The sequence below is a fragment of the Erinaceus europaeus genome, chromosome X, assembly GCF_950295315.1.
Source record: "Erinaceus europaeus chromosome X, mEriEur2.1, whole genome shotgun sequence".
Classification (NCBI taxonomy): Eukaryota; Metazoa; Chordata; class Mammalia; order Eulipotyphla; family Erinaceidae; genus Erinaceus; species Erinaceus europaeus.
Window position 1 is genome coordinate 44,455,719 of NC_080185.1, and position 17,907 is coordinate 44,473,625.

The following is a 17,907-nucleotide window of genomic DNA, read 5'->3' on the forward strand; positions in this document are numbered from 1 at the left end:
CTTGACCTACATCTACATATTGCTATCTCCCTACTACCACTACCATTTGTGTACTCTCCTCATTTCATATGGCTTCATGAGGAGCTTCAACTGGACTTTTTTTTTTTAATGTAGTAAGTAGGGGGGCCAGCATTTAAAAATTTATTCTTTTGCGTTCCCTTTTATTTATGGTTCAGGTATGTATGTATGTGTATATCTCTTTCCAGCTACTCCGCTTTCATCAAGATATAAGGAGTGTAAAGAATGAGAACTAGCATATAAGCCAATTTTCTAAGCAGAGGAATTTTCTGGTTATGATGCATATGACAATGTGAGCTAATCGTTATATAGATTTTATAAGGCTAAGGGAGACCTAGAGACTTGAAATATGAAAAAAATATAAGAATTGAAATATGGTAGATAAAGGTGGCAAACATTAATTTTAAAGTCTTTCAGGGACAGGAATGAGACTGCAAATGCCTTTTCCTTTGGATAATTAACTTTCCTCCTGTTCTAGTTGTCTAATGGAGTATCATTTGTCATTCCATTTGTTTATCCCAGTTCCCTCATCTGTGGCATAGTGCTATTTCTGTGATTGAGATGGTTGACTCTGGAATTCAGAATCTGTTTTTCTCAAAAGCTAATAATGTCACTACTGTACATGACTTTCTAAATCTCATCCTAGTTATAGCCTAGGATATGCTATTTCCCTATTGTATTTGTATTGGGAGAATGGTAAGAGAGGTTTTGTTTGTTTGTTTGTTTTCTTTTTCAGAATTGGTATTATTTTTTTTTGTGGGAATAGTGGTAACTGGCTCATTTTAGACTGCATTAATTAAGCCAGAAAACTACTTGCCTTTAACAGAATGTATCTTTCTGAGATACTTCTTGTACTTATAAATTAAGCATGTATCTATTAATTATATCATGGCCTCTATGCTCTAGTTTTTTTATTTTTCAGTCTTGGTGTAAGGGGAACAATGTGGGCTTCAAAAATCAGACGCAAGTTCAAATGAGAGTTACCAGACTCATGGTGAAGCCTTCAACTCTCCAAGCTTCAGTTTCCTGTCTTTAAAATGGGATAGCTCTGAGGATTAAGTAGCAAAGAGGACGTGTTTGGCACAGAGCCTAGGACACAGCAAGTGCTGGCTACACGATCTTATTCCAATGTGAAAACTGACATCAGCTATTTATTAATGTGGTTTTATTTTAAACGTGACACATGGATACAGAAAGGAGCCTCTTTACTATGGAAAATCATTTTACAGTCTGACCCTATTACACTGAACTTTCTCTTTTGTTGGCTCTGCTGTTGCTGCAGTGAAAGAGAGAGGCTTGGGGAGAAGATAAGCAGGTATTCTATGTCATCAAGGTTGCAAGTTTTCATAAGCGAATTCAAGTCAACAGTAATGTACTTATTTATGCTATTAAGAAATTCAAATACTACATGCTTTTAACAATATATGGAATAAAAAGAGATAATGCAAACTAACAGACAAAACACACACACACACACACAAAAAAAAGAAATTCAAATAAGTAGCCAAAGCTCTATTTTTCTTGATTCTTTTCAGGCAAGCACCTCATTAAGGAGATATGTTTTCCATAGCTTCTTAAACAAGAATTGATTTATGCCTTATTTGGAAAAGTTGCTCTGATAGTTGTGATTATCTTGTGTAATGATGCTGAAAATGGCCATTTAGTGAGGGGTATGTCTCTCAATATTTAATTTTTTTAAATTAAATGTCTGGCATATTTTATACATGTCAACTTCTTGAGTTGGATGTTTTGTCTCTGTTTCTTAAAAACATTTTCTCCCCCCCTTTTTTTTTAAATGGAGATAACGGAGGGGGAGGGACTGGAAGGAGGGTTAAAATTATAAGTTTTGTGAAGTTATAAAGGTCTTTAGTATCTTTAGAATTCCATGCAAAATGCATTCTTTGACTCGATAGAGAAACCAGTGGGATAACAGTTACCACCTTAAATTTGTGATTTATCTCAAGGGTGGAAGGAAATACCTTGACAGATTTAGCACTCACATTCAAATGAGTATGAGAACAGGTGGCTAAATGTCTCCTCCACCTGCCATGCAACTTTATCACAAGAAATTTTTCATTCAGCAAGTGCCGCTGCTAGCAAACACTTCTCTATTTCAGAGAAGAAAGACAAATGGAGGGAGACTCCTTCTTTGAAGAGCACCCTTTTCTTGATATCCTTTATAAATTGTGAGTGTGCAAATTATGTATTTTTTTTCTGGGCGCATGCGTGGTGGAAAGCATGAGTTAGTGCCTTGATGAGCCACTTAATTTGTTGTAATATCATGCTCATCATGGCTTTAATTTTACTTTGTTGCTACTTGCTGTTCTTGTATACCAACCCAATAGCACTTTTAGTTATGGTGATATTATTACTATAGGAAACTATAATGTGTGTGCAGTACTTTTGACACTAACTTGGCAATAACTTTTTTTTTTTACAGTAGAGTCATATTATTAGGGAACATCTTTAGGTTTAGCTTCTTCCTAATTGAAATGGTGTCATGTGAGAGAAGTGCTATCAAGCTAATTGGGAGATAAAAGTTAAAGGTGTTATTTATCTACTTTCATCTCCCTAGCTTTTCTTTGATTTTTTTTTCACTTCAGAAATTAAAAACAGTGTGAGAAAGTTCAGAGAATGATTTGACAACTATTCCACTTACCTTTAGGCAATATATATATATATTTTTTCCCTAATTATGCATAGACTCTAGGAATAAAACTCATAGTGTTGGGTGTTAATGTGTTGTTCTTCAGCTGATGTGAGCCTTGAGATACTCTGCCAGTGCTTGGGTTGGCACTTAGAACTTTTCCACTGAAGAAAGTCTTGCTTCTTGTGTTTTCATTCCAGTGATTTCAGAGACCACACACACAAAAAAAAGTTTCCTTTTTCTTGAAAATGAAATTTGACCTCACCTGGCTTTTGTTATAAAACCAGCTGGTATTTGTGCAATGATAGAGAAACCAAAAAACTGAGATGCTCATTTGATAAGTTTGTCAAGTTGATACCCCATTTTTTAAAACACAAAAATAGTCACTTTAGTGGAGAGGGGCAGGGGTCCGTTATGGAAATTGGTAAGTGCTGGAAGATCATTTGAGGCTTTGGAACCAAATAATTCAATAATGAGATCTTTTTTTCCTTGTTCCCTTATAGCACGGGAATATACACCCAATTGCTCTAGTGAATCTTGCGAGTAGAAAGTCCTTTCCAGAATACCTATCACATTTTTACCTTTACAGAATTATTCAATGTTGAAAACAGATTTCAACCAGATTGCCAGAGTACTCTTTCTTCAGCCCACCTACTAGGTCTTACTATAATACAGGATTTTTCATTATCATGGTACTCGTTATAAAATGAAAAAAAATCCATTTGATGGTTTTAAAAATTCCATTAAAAATCTCATTTGGGTGAGAAGTGCTGTATGCAAGCATTGGCTGAACACTTGTTTGCCCTGACAATTTTGAAATTGTCTCTTCTACTCTAGTGTTTGATAAGTTGGTAAGGGTAGAACTGAAATCTTCACTTTAATTAGGATATTCTGGGATACTCACTTTTTTTTTTCTGTTAACTCTTGGTACTTAACATCTTTATGAATTGCTTGCTTGTGCCGTTTACTTGTTTCTCTTTGGGTAACATTTTATCTATGGAAGATTTTAGACCCTGATCACCATATTTGCTTCACCCTGTTAGCATTTGACAGTCACTTTTACTATCTGCTTTCTTTGTCTTCAAATAGCAGTGCAGAGAAGTGTCAATCTGTGTTTTGGGTGGAGTGTAGTTAGCAGAATGTTTATGCAAACAGATTTTGACTCCAAAGTCCCAGGTTCAATCCCCTTCACCAATATATATATGAACCACCTTTGCACTGCTTTTCTTAAAATGATCTCTCTTTACCTTAATGATTTCCAAAAAAAAGCAATTGTGTTCTTTGAACAAGCAAAGTTGACTAATTCATGTACACTTCTTGGAACATTGATTTTGTGCTCTTTGGTTAGTTACTGTTTGAAAAAGGTGTGTCCAGTTGTAATGGGGCGGGCAGGAGTACCATTGTCATATTATGCATTTGTTGGAATTGAGAAATATGTGCCTTTTAGAAAGAAAATTGATTAAGGAAATCTCTTCTAGAATAATTTTGTAATGTTGATGAAGGGCCTATTTGGTCAGGATTTACTGAATATGTAAAAGTTAATCCAAATCATTGAATGAAGAGAATTGCCAAAGTATTCTCAGCCAGGGATATAGCTCAATTGGTAGAGAGGGCATGTAGCACATGTGTGAGTCCCTAGATTCAGTCTCAGCACACATGTACACATACACACACACAAACACATTCTTCTATGAGTTTACATAGTATAAAAGTCTGCTTTTATAAACTTAATTTTTCTTCTATTTTTAATAATAATAATAATTATTATTATTTTGCTTTTTGCCTCCAGGGTTATTGCCTGCACTACAAATCCACTTCTCCTGGTGGCCATTTTCTTCCTTTTTTTTTTTTTAATTGGATAGGACAGAGAGAAATGGAGGAAGGAGGGGGAGTAGAGAGGGAGAGAGAAAGACACCTACAGACCTGTTTCACTTGTGAAGCGACTGCCTGAAGGTGGGAAACTGGGGGATCTAATTGGTTTTCTTTCATGGGTCCTTGAGCAAGCATTGTATGTACACTTAACCCAATGAGCTACCACCCAACCCCCTAAACCTCTTTTTTCGTTAATTCTTTTTTTTATTTTCATGAGAGAGAAGGAGATAGAGACAGATATACAGAGGGAATGATACAAAGTATGACCAGAGCACTGCTCAACTCTGATATATGCAAGAATTTGAACCTGAGACTTTAAAGCCTCAGGCATGGAAGTCTTTTCGCATAACCATTATGCTACCTCTCCCACCCAGAGCTTGATTTTTTTTTTTCTAGCTAATGTGCTGAAAGAGAGTAGAGGAGTCCTGCTGTTGTTAGATGGCTGAAAGAGTTTGTGGTAACAACCTCACTGTAATTTTTAGAACTGGCATAACCTCAAGGAGTCAACTTTCTAACTAGGAAGTTATTGAGATCAGATTTCCCTGAAAAGGTTAATCTTTCTGTTATCAGTGTTCCTCAACCTTGACACTCTGGCATTTTTCTGGAGTACATCTTTGACAGGGAGGAGAACTGTTTTCCTGCATTGTTGTATCAAACAGTATCTCAGAATGACAGTAACCACCCCCTCTCTCTCATTGTGACAAAGGAAAATGTCTCAAAACATTGCCAAATGGGAGGGAGTACAGCTCCCTAGGCACACCCCCCACCAAAGACACCAGCTTTGTTGTTGTTCTTAATTTCTGACTTGAAAAAAAAAGAATATGATTTTAAAATGTTCTTTGGACTGAGAATTATTCAGATCATCCATCCTTGAAAAGATAGTGGGGGGGGAGGGGCGATGGGGAGTGTTACAGAGAGGTTTTCACCTCCTAACAATTGTTGAAGAACAATGCTCTTTACATCCAGTCAATAAAGTTAATAAAAAGGCAATAGAAGGGAATATTGAATCCTCTGATAAGATTGGCATGGCATGTACTGTTAGTGATGCAGAAATAATGGGGAGTGTGCTGAATGTTAAGAAGTCAGAGGGTGTTGATAAAAAGTCATGAAGAAGGTTATTGTAGTGGAGGCTTCTTCAGCTTTTGAAGTAAGTAATTAGAAAGCCAGCCATTTTCTCTTACCAAGAAAGGGCTACATTTTCACATACTGCTCTTCAATTTGGAAAGCAAGTGACAAATGACAAGTAAACATGTTGTTAACTGTAGTATATTAAAAAGAAAGGAAGAAAGGGAGAAGAAAGAAAGAAAGAAAGAAAGAAAGAAAGAAAGAAAAAGAAAGAAAGAAGCAATGTCCAGGCTTTGCTTTAGACACAATGGGGTTTCAGCATTATTCCTGTGCCTTTGACATCTGTGGTTCCATAAGAAATGATAATTGATGGTCATTTAAAGCACTGCATATTAAAGAAATATCTTTGGAATGATCCACAGAAGTGAGAATATTTATTCATTTGGAAGATACATATTAAGCCTCCCATGTACTAGGTTCTTTGTAGAGAATACAGAAACAAAAAATAAATAAAATATTCTGCTTGAATATTCCATTAAAATAATTCTGGATGGGTGGAAATTCTCTCATTAGGGATACCAATCATCACCAATCTATTTTCCACTTTAGCAAATTGATTCTGCAATTTTAAATGTCTGTTTAAGAGTGTGTGTGATTGTGTGTGTATACTGTAAGTCATATACAGATAGTTTAATTCTTTTTCAAAGCTACTTCTGAAACTAGTGGGGGACTATGTTCATTTTCTTTTATGCCCATTAAAATCTTGAATTATTCTCTTTATTAAATATCCATGAAAGTTGAATAAAACATGATTATCTATTATTAACTCATTTTTAGTTATACTATGGTTCTAATAGCATTAAGAAGAATTGATGTTATTCCCTAAGGCCAGAATTTTTGCTAATTACTGCTGGATTTAAAATAATTTGGTTAGTGTCAGAAAGGAAAAAAAAAGAAATCATGATCTCTTTATTAAAAGTATGGTATAATCTTACAATGTTTTTTTCTTGTTAAAGTTGATCAATTGATTAAAGCTTGATCAATTGATTATAGGTATAAAAAAAAAGGGAAAAGGGAAATTTTTATTATTTTGGACAGCCCAGAGTTAGAAAAACAAGTAATTCATTATTTAGGAATCTACAAATAATTGGGACAAATTTAGTGTTCCAACACTTAGAAATCCATTCTTTCTTCTATCCCAACACCCCATTTTAGATGTCTACCTCATGAAGGTACAAAATGATTCAGAGAGAACTTAGCACTGTTAACCTAAGAAAATGCAGGTCTACTTATTCTAAGGGAATATGATGGCCCTATGGTGATCAGTTTTTACTAGAATCTAACTATTTAGTGTTCAATGTTTTCCCATGTTCTCCATCTAACTGACCTATTGACAATATGTTCTTCTTATAACCTTTAAAAAGTCACTCGTAGGGAGTCGGGCGGTAGCGCAGCGGTTAAGCTCACATGGCACAAAGCGCAAAGAAAGCTCACATGGCACAAAGCGCAAAGACCCGTGTAAGGACCCGGGTTAGGGCTCCCGGCTCCCCACCTGCAGGGTAGTCGCTTCACAGGCGGTGAAGCAGGTCGGCAGGTGTGTATCTTTCTCTCCCCACTCTGTCTTTCCCTCCTTTCTCCATTTCTCTCTGTCCTACCCAACAATGACGACATCATCAACAACAACAAAAACGGACAACAAAAGGGAAAATAAATAAATATAATAATTTTTTTTTAAAAAAAGTTACTCAGGTACTGATTGTTTCTTTGATTGCTTTTTCTGAAAAGATGGCAATGCCCTTACTTTGTATTAATAGCTTTGTATTAATATCTAATGCCAAATGCATAAGAGACACTTCTAGAAAAAGAAGCTGTTTCATTTGTGTTTTTATTCAGCTGGGACTACAATAGTAGAAGAGGAGATCATGTAAACTGGCAAAAATAGCTCACCTGGATAGAGTGCTTGCTTCGCCATTAACTCCATCCAGGTTTGAGCCTGGCTGCCTGCCTGCCATGTTGCTGGCTGAAGGACACTTCAGTCTTAATCTGCCCCTCCCCCCTTCCTCTTCTCCTCCCTCTTCTCCCTCCTCTCCCTCCTCTCCCTCTCCCTCTCCCTCTCCCTCTCCCTCTCCCTCTCCCTCTCCCTCTCCCTCTCCCTCTCCCTCTCCCTCTATTTCTCTCTCCCTCTTCTGCCTGAAAACACTCTAGAGCAATGAAGTCCTGGTGGTGACAAAAAGAATAAAGAAATAATGTATTAATATAGCATAATTCTTCTTTGGCATTTATTAATAGAATCTTTGGAGGAAGGGATCAGAATAAAGTAAAATCAAAATCCTGGCCCAACTTGTTTATAACTGTGTGACCTCAGGTAAATTATTTAACATTCCTGTAGCTCATTTTCCATAATCTCGATTTACAATACAATAATAGTATCTACTATATAGGATTGTTTTTAAAGACTATGTGAAATTGACGTGTAAATTTCTTGGCATTTGATATATTGGGTTGACAGAAGAGTCTTGACATATAGCCCAGCATAATGACTACTCAGTGAACAATAGCGATAGCTATCATCTTTTTAAAATTGGGTATTTCAAACTCATTTTAACTGTGAATACCAGAATCTCATGGAATTGCTAAATAAACTGTACAACAGTAAAAGCAACTACTCTGGTACTAAAGAAAGTCTTTGTGATTCTAATTTTGGGCCAGCTTGTAGATGGGTTTCTCTGTTCACTATCTTTCCTGACCTTGGAAATCCTTTCACAGATGTCTTCCCTGTTATATGAATCTCAAATACTATAAAACAAAATCCATCTACAGATGATTGGTGCTAGTGCCTAGTAATTTCTCTAAGCAACCTTAGTACTTTCAACCACTTGACATATTTTCATTTGCCTTTTCTTTCTGATTTAAAAACATTTTCAGATCTCTAGTGGAAGAGGAAGACCAGCACATGAAACTGTCCCTTGGAAGCAGCGAAATGGGCCTCTCCTCCCATTTGCAGTCTTCCAAGGCAGGAACCACACGCATCTTTACCAGCAATACGCACAGCTCTGTGGTGTTACAGGTAATCTCAGCTATTCCTTTTGTAATCTGGGTTGTCCATGATGGAAGGGATCATGGATTTATGGGAATTCTCTATACTTTTGCCAGTTTTGAAGTGACCCCAAAACTGCTCTAAAAATAGTTTGTTAATTAGCAAAAAAGAAAATAAAAATTAAGAGGCTGGGGAGACAGCATAATGGTTCTGCAAAAGACTGTTGTGCCTGAGGCTCTAAAGTTCCAGGTTCAATCCTCAACACCACCATAAGTCAGAGCTGAACATTGCTTTGGTGAATCTCTCTCTCTCTCTCTTTCTCTCTCATTAAAATAAAATAAACTATACTTAAAAAAAATCAAATGTCCAACAGAGGGGAAACCTTGAGGGGGAAGTTACATGAGTTCCTGCTGTTTATTTTACTTTTTATTATTTTTATTTACTTATTGGACAGAAACAGCTAGAAATCGAGAGAGAAGGGAGTAATAGAAAGGCAGATAGACAACCGCAACACTGCTTAAGTATCTGCAAAGCCCCCCCCCCCCGCAGATGGGGATTGAGGGCTTGAACCCAAGTCCTTGTGCATTGTAACATGTGTACTTAAACCAGGAGCACTACCACTGGCCCCTTTGTTTGCTTGTTTGTTTTAGAGACAGAGGGGTAGGGAGGCAGAGAGAGTGAAAGAGACCAAATAGCCCAGCTCTGCTCCCCTCAGTGTAGTGGGGTCCAGGCTCCAACCTGGGTTTTGCACATGGCAAGGCAGCATACTATCACAGTGAGTTCTTTCACCAGCCCCCACCCTACCCCACCTCTGTGTTTTAAAAAAAAAAGTTTTTATGCTTTGTTTTGTTTGTGTTTGTATCATGCCATTTTCTTTCTTTCCATTTATGTATTTTATTATGATATTGACAGAGAAATAGGGTAAGAGAGGAAAGAGACCACAATAGTAATAATAAGAAGAAGACTGGGGAAATGTTGGAAGAAATTTATAAATCCATCAATAGGAGAAGGATTGCATAACGTACATTGCATCAAAACTGTAATACCATCCAATCTCTAGAAAGAATGAAATGGATCTGTATGTATCAACTAGAAAGATGAGATTAAGTGGGGAAAAATGATGACAAAACAAATGTGACATCTCCATACAATGGAATATTAGTAAGCTATAAAAATGAATGAAGTATGGATGAACTTTTGCAACATTTTGCTGTGTGAAAGAAGTTAATCACAGGAGAGTGCATTATATGACTCAGTGGGGAAATATGGAGAGAGAGAGAGGGAGAGAGGGGAGACTAGTGGTTACAGATGGTTGAAGAATGAGATGATAGGTATTCGTATTCGAAGTGTGGTAGCTTAGCAATATAAAGTTTTACTTCAAGGTGAAGGAAATGTTCTAAAATTCAACATGGAGATGGCTATACATATTTGTAAACATAAGAATCACTAAATTGTATATTTTAAGTGAATGAATTATATATTATATATAAATAACGCTATGAGGACAGCAACAGGCCAATATGTATTGTATAATCCCATCCATTCATATAAAAATCCACAAAAAATATGGATATACATTAATATAAATATGTAGTAAAAGATCTGGAAACATTAGGAAGGCAGGTGAAAGCTGGCCTACAGTTTTTACCTTATGTAATCCTGTACTGTTTTAAACTTTTATGGACATGTTTTTGTGTTGTACCTATGTAATTTAAAAATACAGAAAGAGTGGTAGACAAAACAAGATGAGTCTTAGAACCAACCAGTCCGTAATAGTTGAGGTCAGTTATTGTTGGTTCAGGCTAGTGCAGAAACAGTGATGTGAAAGTAACCTGACATTTTGCATCAAGTCTGATCTTCAACTCTTTTTTTTGTTTGTTTGTTTTGATTTTAATGATTGTATTTCTTTTATTCTGAGAGGTAGAGGGCGGGGGAGCGGGGAGAGAAAGATACCGGAGTACTGCTCTGCTATGTTATGCCATGCCAGGGATCAAATCTAGTACCTTATATATGCCCTGACCCATTAACTGATTTTTTTTTTTTTAATTACCAGAGAACTGCTCAGTTCTGGCTTGTAGTGGTAAAGGAGATTGAACCTGGGACCTTAGAATCTCAGGATATCTCCCCTAATTTATTATTATTTTTAAATGTCTTTATATTTTCTGTGGTCGTATGGACCTACTAATGCTACTCTCATTACTGTTAGAAAGCTTTGCATGCTATTTTTAAGGATTTATTAAAATTATGCTCTTCCAAGCAGAGGTTTTTTAAAAAATGTTTTTATATTTATTTATTTTTAATATTTATTTTCCCTTTTTTTGCCCTTGTTTTATTGTTGCGGTTATTGTTGTTGTTACTGATGTCATCATTGTTGGATAGGACGGAGACAAATGGAGAGAGGAGGGGAAGACAGAGAGGAGGAAAGAAAGATAGACACCTGCAAACTTGCTTCACTGCCTTGTGAAGTGACCCCCTGCAGATGGGAAGCCAGGGGCTCAAACCAGGATCCTTACACCGGTCCTTATGCTTTACGCTACGTGTGCTTAACCCACTGTGCTACTGCCAGCCTCCCCAAGCTGAGGTTTTTAAGTACAAGTGCTAGCCAACGGAGAACTTTTTTTTTGGGAGGGGGGAGTTTTTTTTGTTTGTTTTTTGTTTTGTCTTTCAGTCTAATCTTAGGTGTGTGGTTGTCAAGGGAACAAACTACAGAAGTGTCTAATGTAAATGTTATTATTGTTTTAAAATTAGCAGTCACACATACTGTTGCTTCAAAAGACATTGCAAATAGCTGTCAGGGAAAGAAATCCTTAAAGAGAAACTGTTTTAAGAACCCTCCCTCAGAAGGGTATCCCAGCTGTACAATGGTGGTGGAAAAGACGGTAGTTTAGGCCTAAAACCAAAATCCTAGTAGGACTTCACCACCAGTTGCATGACTTTGGGGTAGTCAATTATCTATCTTCTTTAGGCCACCTTCCTTGTCTATACTATGGGTGGGAGATGTGGGGATCCAAGGTGCCAATGCATGGGCAAGTCAGGTACATTAGTACACATTTGATTTGCCATCAGTCAGGTTAAGCAGTCAGGAAATGGAGTTGATCATCAGTGATAGGCATTCCAAATAAGGTCTTCATCTGTTGGCAGGATCAGCTCTCACAGATTAGTCCCTGTCTTTAAATAGGCTCCAGTGAACCAGGCTGTCAGCGAAAGTGGCTGGAAAGAATTTTGATCCCTAAAAATAGACTTGACTTCCTAGACCCTTGAAATCTCAGGACAATCCATGATGGATTTAGCAGAGCAAATCACTCTGACTACCAGTAAAAGAGCTTAACCAGAGTTGCTTTAGTAATAATTGGTTAAAAAATAAAATAAAAAATAAATTAAGAATTGATTCATTTCCCTCCATCCTTTGCTATTACTACAACTGTGGTTACTTCTTGTAGAAAACATTTATACTTTGACTTTTCCCTATTATCAAAATTGTCAACATTATTTCTTTGACTGTCCCCCATTTAAAGGTAATTCATTGATTCATATCATTCCTAGCACTTTCATTTCTTAAAAATAACAGCTTTAGGGAGCTATAACTCACATGCCATGTTATTCACCCTTTTGAAGTGTGAAATTCAGTGTTTTTTAGTATAGTCACAGGAGTTTGCAAATATCACCATGATCCATTATAAAGCATTACCCTCTCCTTTGAAAGAAACTTGTCCACTAGGCAATCTTCCTTCCTCTCCTCACTTTAACCATGTCCCATCTCTAGGAAAACATTAATCTACCTTCCATCTCTATGAATTTGCCTATTCTAAACATTTCATAGAAATGAAATCATGCCCTTTGTGGTCTTTTGTAACTGCTTACTTTTATTTAGTGTAAGGTCTTCAAAGTTCAGCTACAATGTGGTGTAAGAAGTACATGGGCTTTGGGAGCCAGGTGGTAGTGCAACGGGTTAAGTGCAGGTGGTGCAAAGCACAAGGACCTGTGTAAGGATCTCCGTTAGAACCCCCTGCTCCCCACCTGCAGGGGAATCACTTCACAGGCGGTGAAGCAGGTCTGCAGGTGTCTTATCTTTCGCTTCCCCTGTCTTCCCCTCCTCTCTCCATTTCTCTCTGTCCTATCCAACAAAAATGACATCAATAATAACTACAGCAATAAAACAACAAGGGCAACAAAAAAGGGAAAAATAAATAAATAAATATAAAATTTTAAAAAAGGAAGTACATGGGCTGAAGAGACAACACAAGCAGGACTCTAAGGTCCCAGGTTCAATCCCCAGCATCTCCATAAATCAGAGCTGAGCAGTAATCTGGTCAGCTTATCTTATCTTATCTTATCTATCATCTATCTCATTAAATAAAATAAAAAGTACAGGTCTGTTACTTTATTCCTTTTTATGACTGAATCAATATTCATTTGTATAGAGAAACACTTTCCTAAATTAAGTAATCCATGGATGTACATTTGGGATGTTTCCTTTTTATTTTTTCTATTATAGATAATTCTTACACATAGTCCATCTGTCTGCATGAAATATGCATTCGTCTCTCTTTGGTATATAATGTGAAGTGGAATTGTTAATGCCATATAGTAAGTCCGTGGCTACTGTTTTCAGGAATTGACAAGAGTATTTTTTCCGAATTGACTGCATCATTGTACATTCACACCAGCAATGACTGAGGGTTCCCATGTATCCATATTCTCACGAGTATTATCTATCTTGAACTGTCTCCATACATATTGGTTATGATTTGATTTGCCCAGATTACTAGTGTTGTTGAACCTCATGCCTCTCGAGCTTATCCTTGGTATCTTTATTGGAGAACTGTCCATTCAGCTGTGATAGGGTTTTTTTGGTTTTTTTTGTTTGTTTTTTTACATATCCTAGATATAAATTCCTTGTTAGATAAATGATTTTGCAAGTCTCTTCTCCGAGCACCTTTGGTTTTATGGTTCCCTCCTGTTTTCCCATAACTGCCTTGCTTTATTCTTCAGCCCTACAATCTCACTTCTGATTTTTCCTTCAGAGACTTCATAGAACTATAGTTAAAGCAAATGCCTAAAAGACTTGATTTTTCACTCAGTTGTGAAGCTCTTTTTCTTGTCTTTCTTAAATGTTACTTAGTTATTTATTTTCACATTTTGTCTGGTTGTTAAGCTGTTACATGAGGTAAGGTAAATAGAGTGACTATTTTACCTTTTATTGGAAACAAAAATTTATTGGATGCAATTCAGTGGTAAATTGCTTCTTATCAACAGTGCTACTTTCCTAGAACGTCTCCCTAAGATCTACACAAGTTATTTTGCATCCAAGGGGATTCTTTTCAGCCTTGGTTGTAATAACAACAGTTGAGAGACAAGCCAAGAGTTCATCCAGCGAGAAAGAGATGGTCCATTTATGGTAGTCCTCTACTATGAAATACTATGAATACACCAAAAAGATTAGGATAAAGCTGTGTATACTGAGACAGAAGAAGGGTATCCATATTATATATTGAAATTAATTATTTAAATGTGCATAAGTATGTATTGTATCTAACTGTAAAACTCTACAGTGGTTCAAGAAGTGGTTCAGTGGCTAAAGCTTTGGATCAAAGAGATCCTGAGTTTGATCCCCGACATTGCATGTGCCAAAGAGAGAGAAAAGAAAGAGGGAGACGGAGAGAGGGAGGGAGGGAGAGAGAGAGGAAGAGAGAGAGAGAATGAGAATCACTTTGGCACATGCAATGTCAGGATATTCTCTCTCTCTTCCTCTCTCTCCATCTCTCCTCCTCTCCCTCTTTCTCTTCTCTCTCTGTCTCTCTTTCCCTCTCATATGTAAATAAATAAATAAATAAATCTTTTCTCAAAGATCTGTGTTCATACTAGCATAATGCAGGTTATGTCCATAGAAAGAGGACTGAGAATATATATACTAAACTGTTAAGAGTAGTCACCCCATGACTATACTAGTTTTTTTTTTTTCCCTGACTATATTAGTTTTTTTTTTTTCCCTGAGCCTGACATCTGATATGGTGGATCCAAGTTATTGTCTGGGGAGATGATGTCATGGCTGGAAAAAGGGCTAGAAAACTGAATCAGGGAAGAGAGTAGCTCCCAAATATGGGAAAGGTGTATAATATTGTTGACTGTAAACCCCATCGATTTGATCTAAAACAAACAAACAAAAAACCAAACAGCAGCTAGTATAGTCATGGACCCTTTGGAATATAACTAAAATAGGCCTACTAGCTATCTATAAAATGGAGACCCCCAAATCTTCATCTGCACTATTCCAGCCTTTGAGTTCATGATAAGTCAACAGTTTGTTTGGCTTTATATGTTAACTCTTTTTTAGCCACCAGGTTACAGATGCTAACATGATGCCAACCGGACTTCCCTGGGCAGATGACCCCACCACTGTGTCCTGGAGCCCCGCTTCCCCAGAGCTCTGCCCCACTAGGGAAAGAGAGAGACAGTCTGGGAGTACGGATCGACCTGCCAATGCCCATGTTCAGTGGGGAAGCAATTACAGAAGCCAGACCTTCCACCTTCTGCACCCCATAATGATCCTGGTTCCATGCTCCCAGAGGGATAAAGAATAGGAAAGCTATCAGGGGATGGGGTGGGATACAAAGTTATGGTGGTGGGAATTTTGTGGAGTTATACCCCTCTTATTCTATGATTTTTGTCAGTGTTTTCTATTTATAAATAAAAATTAAAAAAGAGTAATCATTGCAGTAAATAGGATAGGTGGACTTTTGATTTTCAACTTCCTTATTCTTACAACAAGTATCTATTTAATTTTTTTGTGCCTGAGATTAATGAAGGAGACAAAAGCCAAGCACTTTGCCATCTTCTGTTCCCCTCATATGTTGGTTCAATTCCTCTCCTCTCATCTTATTTTGTCTTTACAGTTTGAGCATGAGTTAGTGCCATAGCCATAACACAATTACTGTAAGAAATTGTGTAAAATTCCTGGTTCCTAGGTAGCTTGTCACAAAATCCAAGTACTGCTCAATGTGGCTCCATGGCTTAAAATGTCAAATGGTGACTTCTGAGTAAAATCTGGTTGGTTTGTTCTTGCATTAATTATTGATTAAGTGTCACCTGTCTGTCAAGTGCTGGTCCCTCAGCTGTTCTGGCTGATGGTTCTCTAATTTGGCATGCCATTCTCACTGCAATAGTCTCATTAAGTACTTCCCAACACCCATCTATGTTTTGAAAGGTGATATCTTCAATTTATTGCATTTAAGGGCCTTTATATGAGATGTAAAAATGCTATTTCTCACCTTCTGCAGGAGAAAACTTCCCTAAAATGAACATCTCCTTTGACTTCTTTTTTTTATCTATATAAAGTAGGAGAAAGGGAAAGAGAGAGAGAGAGAGAGAGAGAGAGAGAGAGAGAGAGAGAGAGGAGAGAGAGAGAGAGAAGGAGAAGAAGAAGGAGGAGGAGGAAGATTTAAAGCTTCCTTCAGTACTATGGGGGCTAGTCCCGAACCTGAGTCATATACATGGCAAAGCAGTGTACTGCCATAACAGGGAAGGATGAATTAGGCATGGAGAATGGGGAGAATGAGAGGCCATAAAATGTCTTTGTTTATAAAAGAAATGGAGTGGGGACAGGTGGTGGCCCACCTGGCTGAGTGCACGTTACAGTGCTCAAGGACCTGGGTTCGAGCCCCTGGTCCCCCCCTGCAAAGGGAAAGCTTTAGAAGTGGTGAAGCAGGGCTTCAGGTGTCTCTGTCTCTCTCAAATCTCCCCATTCCTCTCAATTTATGACTCTCTATCCAATAAAAAGAAAAGGAAAAGAAAGAAAAGAAAAAAGAAAAGAAAAGGAGCATTTGTGAAATGTTTAATATTTGTGAACAAAAACATATGCTAATCAGTGTTAGAGAAGAAAAAAATATGACACATAATTCTATTGTAAAGTCTATGTATAATGTATACATGTTTTAGGGTTAGGAAAAAAAAACTTTCCAGAGAGGAAGTGACTGGATCACATTCTCTTTAAAAAGCAATTTAAAAATTAGAATGAGATGTTGAGACTGAGAATTACATCATACATATGTGTAGAATCAATATTTCTAAAACTGCATTCTTATATTACTTCTTATGGTATTGGGTAAGAATTTATGAGCCCATGCACACATTGTAGCACTGAGCTGCTTTTCCATTCCAATTTTTATTCTTTTTAAAAAGCTTATTTATTTATTTATTTATTTATTTATGAATGAGTGAGAGGGGTCCAGAGAGAGAAACTCGGACATCACTCTGGCATATGCAATGCTGGGGGTTGAACTTGGAGCCTCACACCACAAGTAGAGCACTCTACCTGATGAACCATCTCTGGGGCTTCCTGTTTTGTTTGTTTGTTTGTTGTTGTTGTTTGGTTTTTGTTTTGTTTTGTTTTTTGTGCCACCAGGGTTATTTCTGGAGCTAGGTGCCTTGCAAGATGAAGCCACTGCTCCCAGAAGGTGTTTTGTTTGTTTGTTTGTTTTACTTCATAAAACAGAGAAAATTGAGAGGGGGAAGATAGAGGAAGAGAAACAGAGAGATACCTGCAGCACTGCTTCACCACTTGTGAAGCTTCCATCCAGCAGGTGGGGACTGAGGCTTGAACCCAGATCCTTGCAGGTGATATAATATGTGCCCTCAACTGGGTCACTTCCACCTGGCCACCTGAACATAGATATATGTTGGAACTCCCTGGGGTCCTTTTTTCAGAGGTGATTAAATCCGAGACTTGAAACCTAAAAGATAATTACTCATACCAAGTATATATCAATGTACCAAGTATGAAAATATTTCAGACACACTCCCTAATTCTCAGAGATGATACAATCTAGTTTGTAGAAAAGAACTCCTATGTTATCATTAACACAGTTTTTTTTCCTCCAAAAATAAAATGAAAATAATGTGTTTTAATACAACACTGCAAAAGGAAAACTAATATATTATTAGATTTTGTATTTTTTAAATTTATTAGTGGAAGGAATGTTATTCTAACACCAAATTGTCCATGATACACACACACACACACACACACATATATACACTGGTACAAGCTAGTAGTTGTGTAAATATGTAAATATATATATATATGCTCTTATTTGTTCTTAATATAAACTATACTTTTTACCATTTTCCCATAGACATTATACATGATCACAAATCAAGGTAGTTGTTTATTTTTTTTCTACTCCAAGGTAACTATTGAATTGACATTATGTTCCAGATATGTGGCACAAACATTCATATGGAACCAGATTTTTAGCATTCATGCGTTATG

At 37.0% G+C, this 17,907-nt stretch overlaps 1 protein-coding gene across 10 annotated transcripts in view; it reads left to right on the forward strand.

Annotated features, from left to right (window-relative positions):
- The window catches only part of KLHL13 (kelch like family member 13), a 264,819-nt gene that overhangs the window by 220,229 nt on the left and 26,683 nt on the right, over window positions 1-17,907 (forward strand). For 8 of the 10 annotated variants that reach the window (XM_060183005.1, XM_060182999.1, XM_060183004.1 and 5 more), the window contains one exon: window positions 8,528-8,669. In XM_060183005.1, coding sequence (XP_060038988.1) covers window positions 8,528-8,669 — 142 coding nt within the window. Of the gene's footprint in view, window positions 1-1,209; window positions 1,334-2,068; window positions 2,205-8,527; window positions 8,670-17,907 lie in introns of those variants that run through there. The other 2 variants (XM_060182998.1, XM_060183003.1) reach the window with 2 other exon arrangements.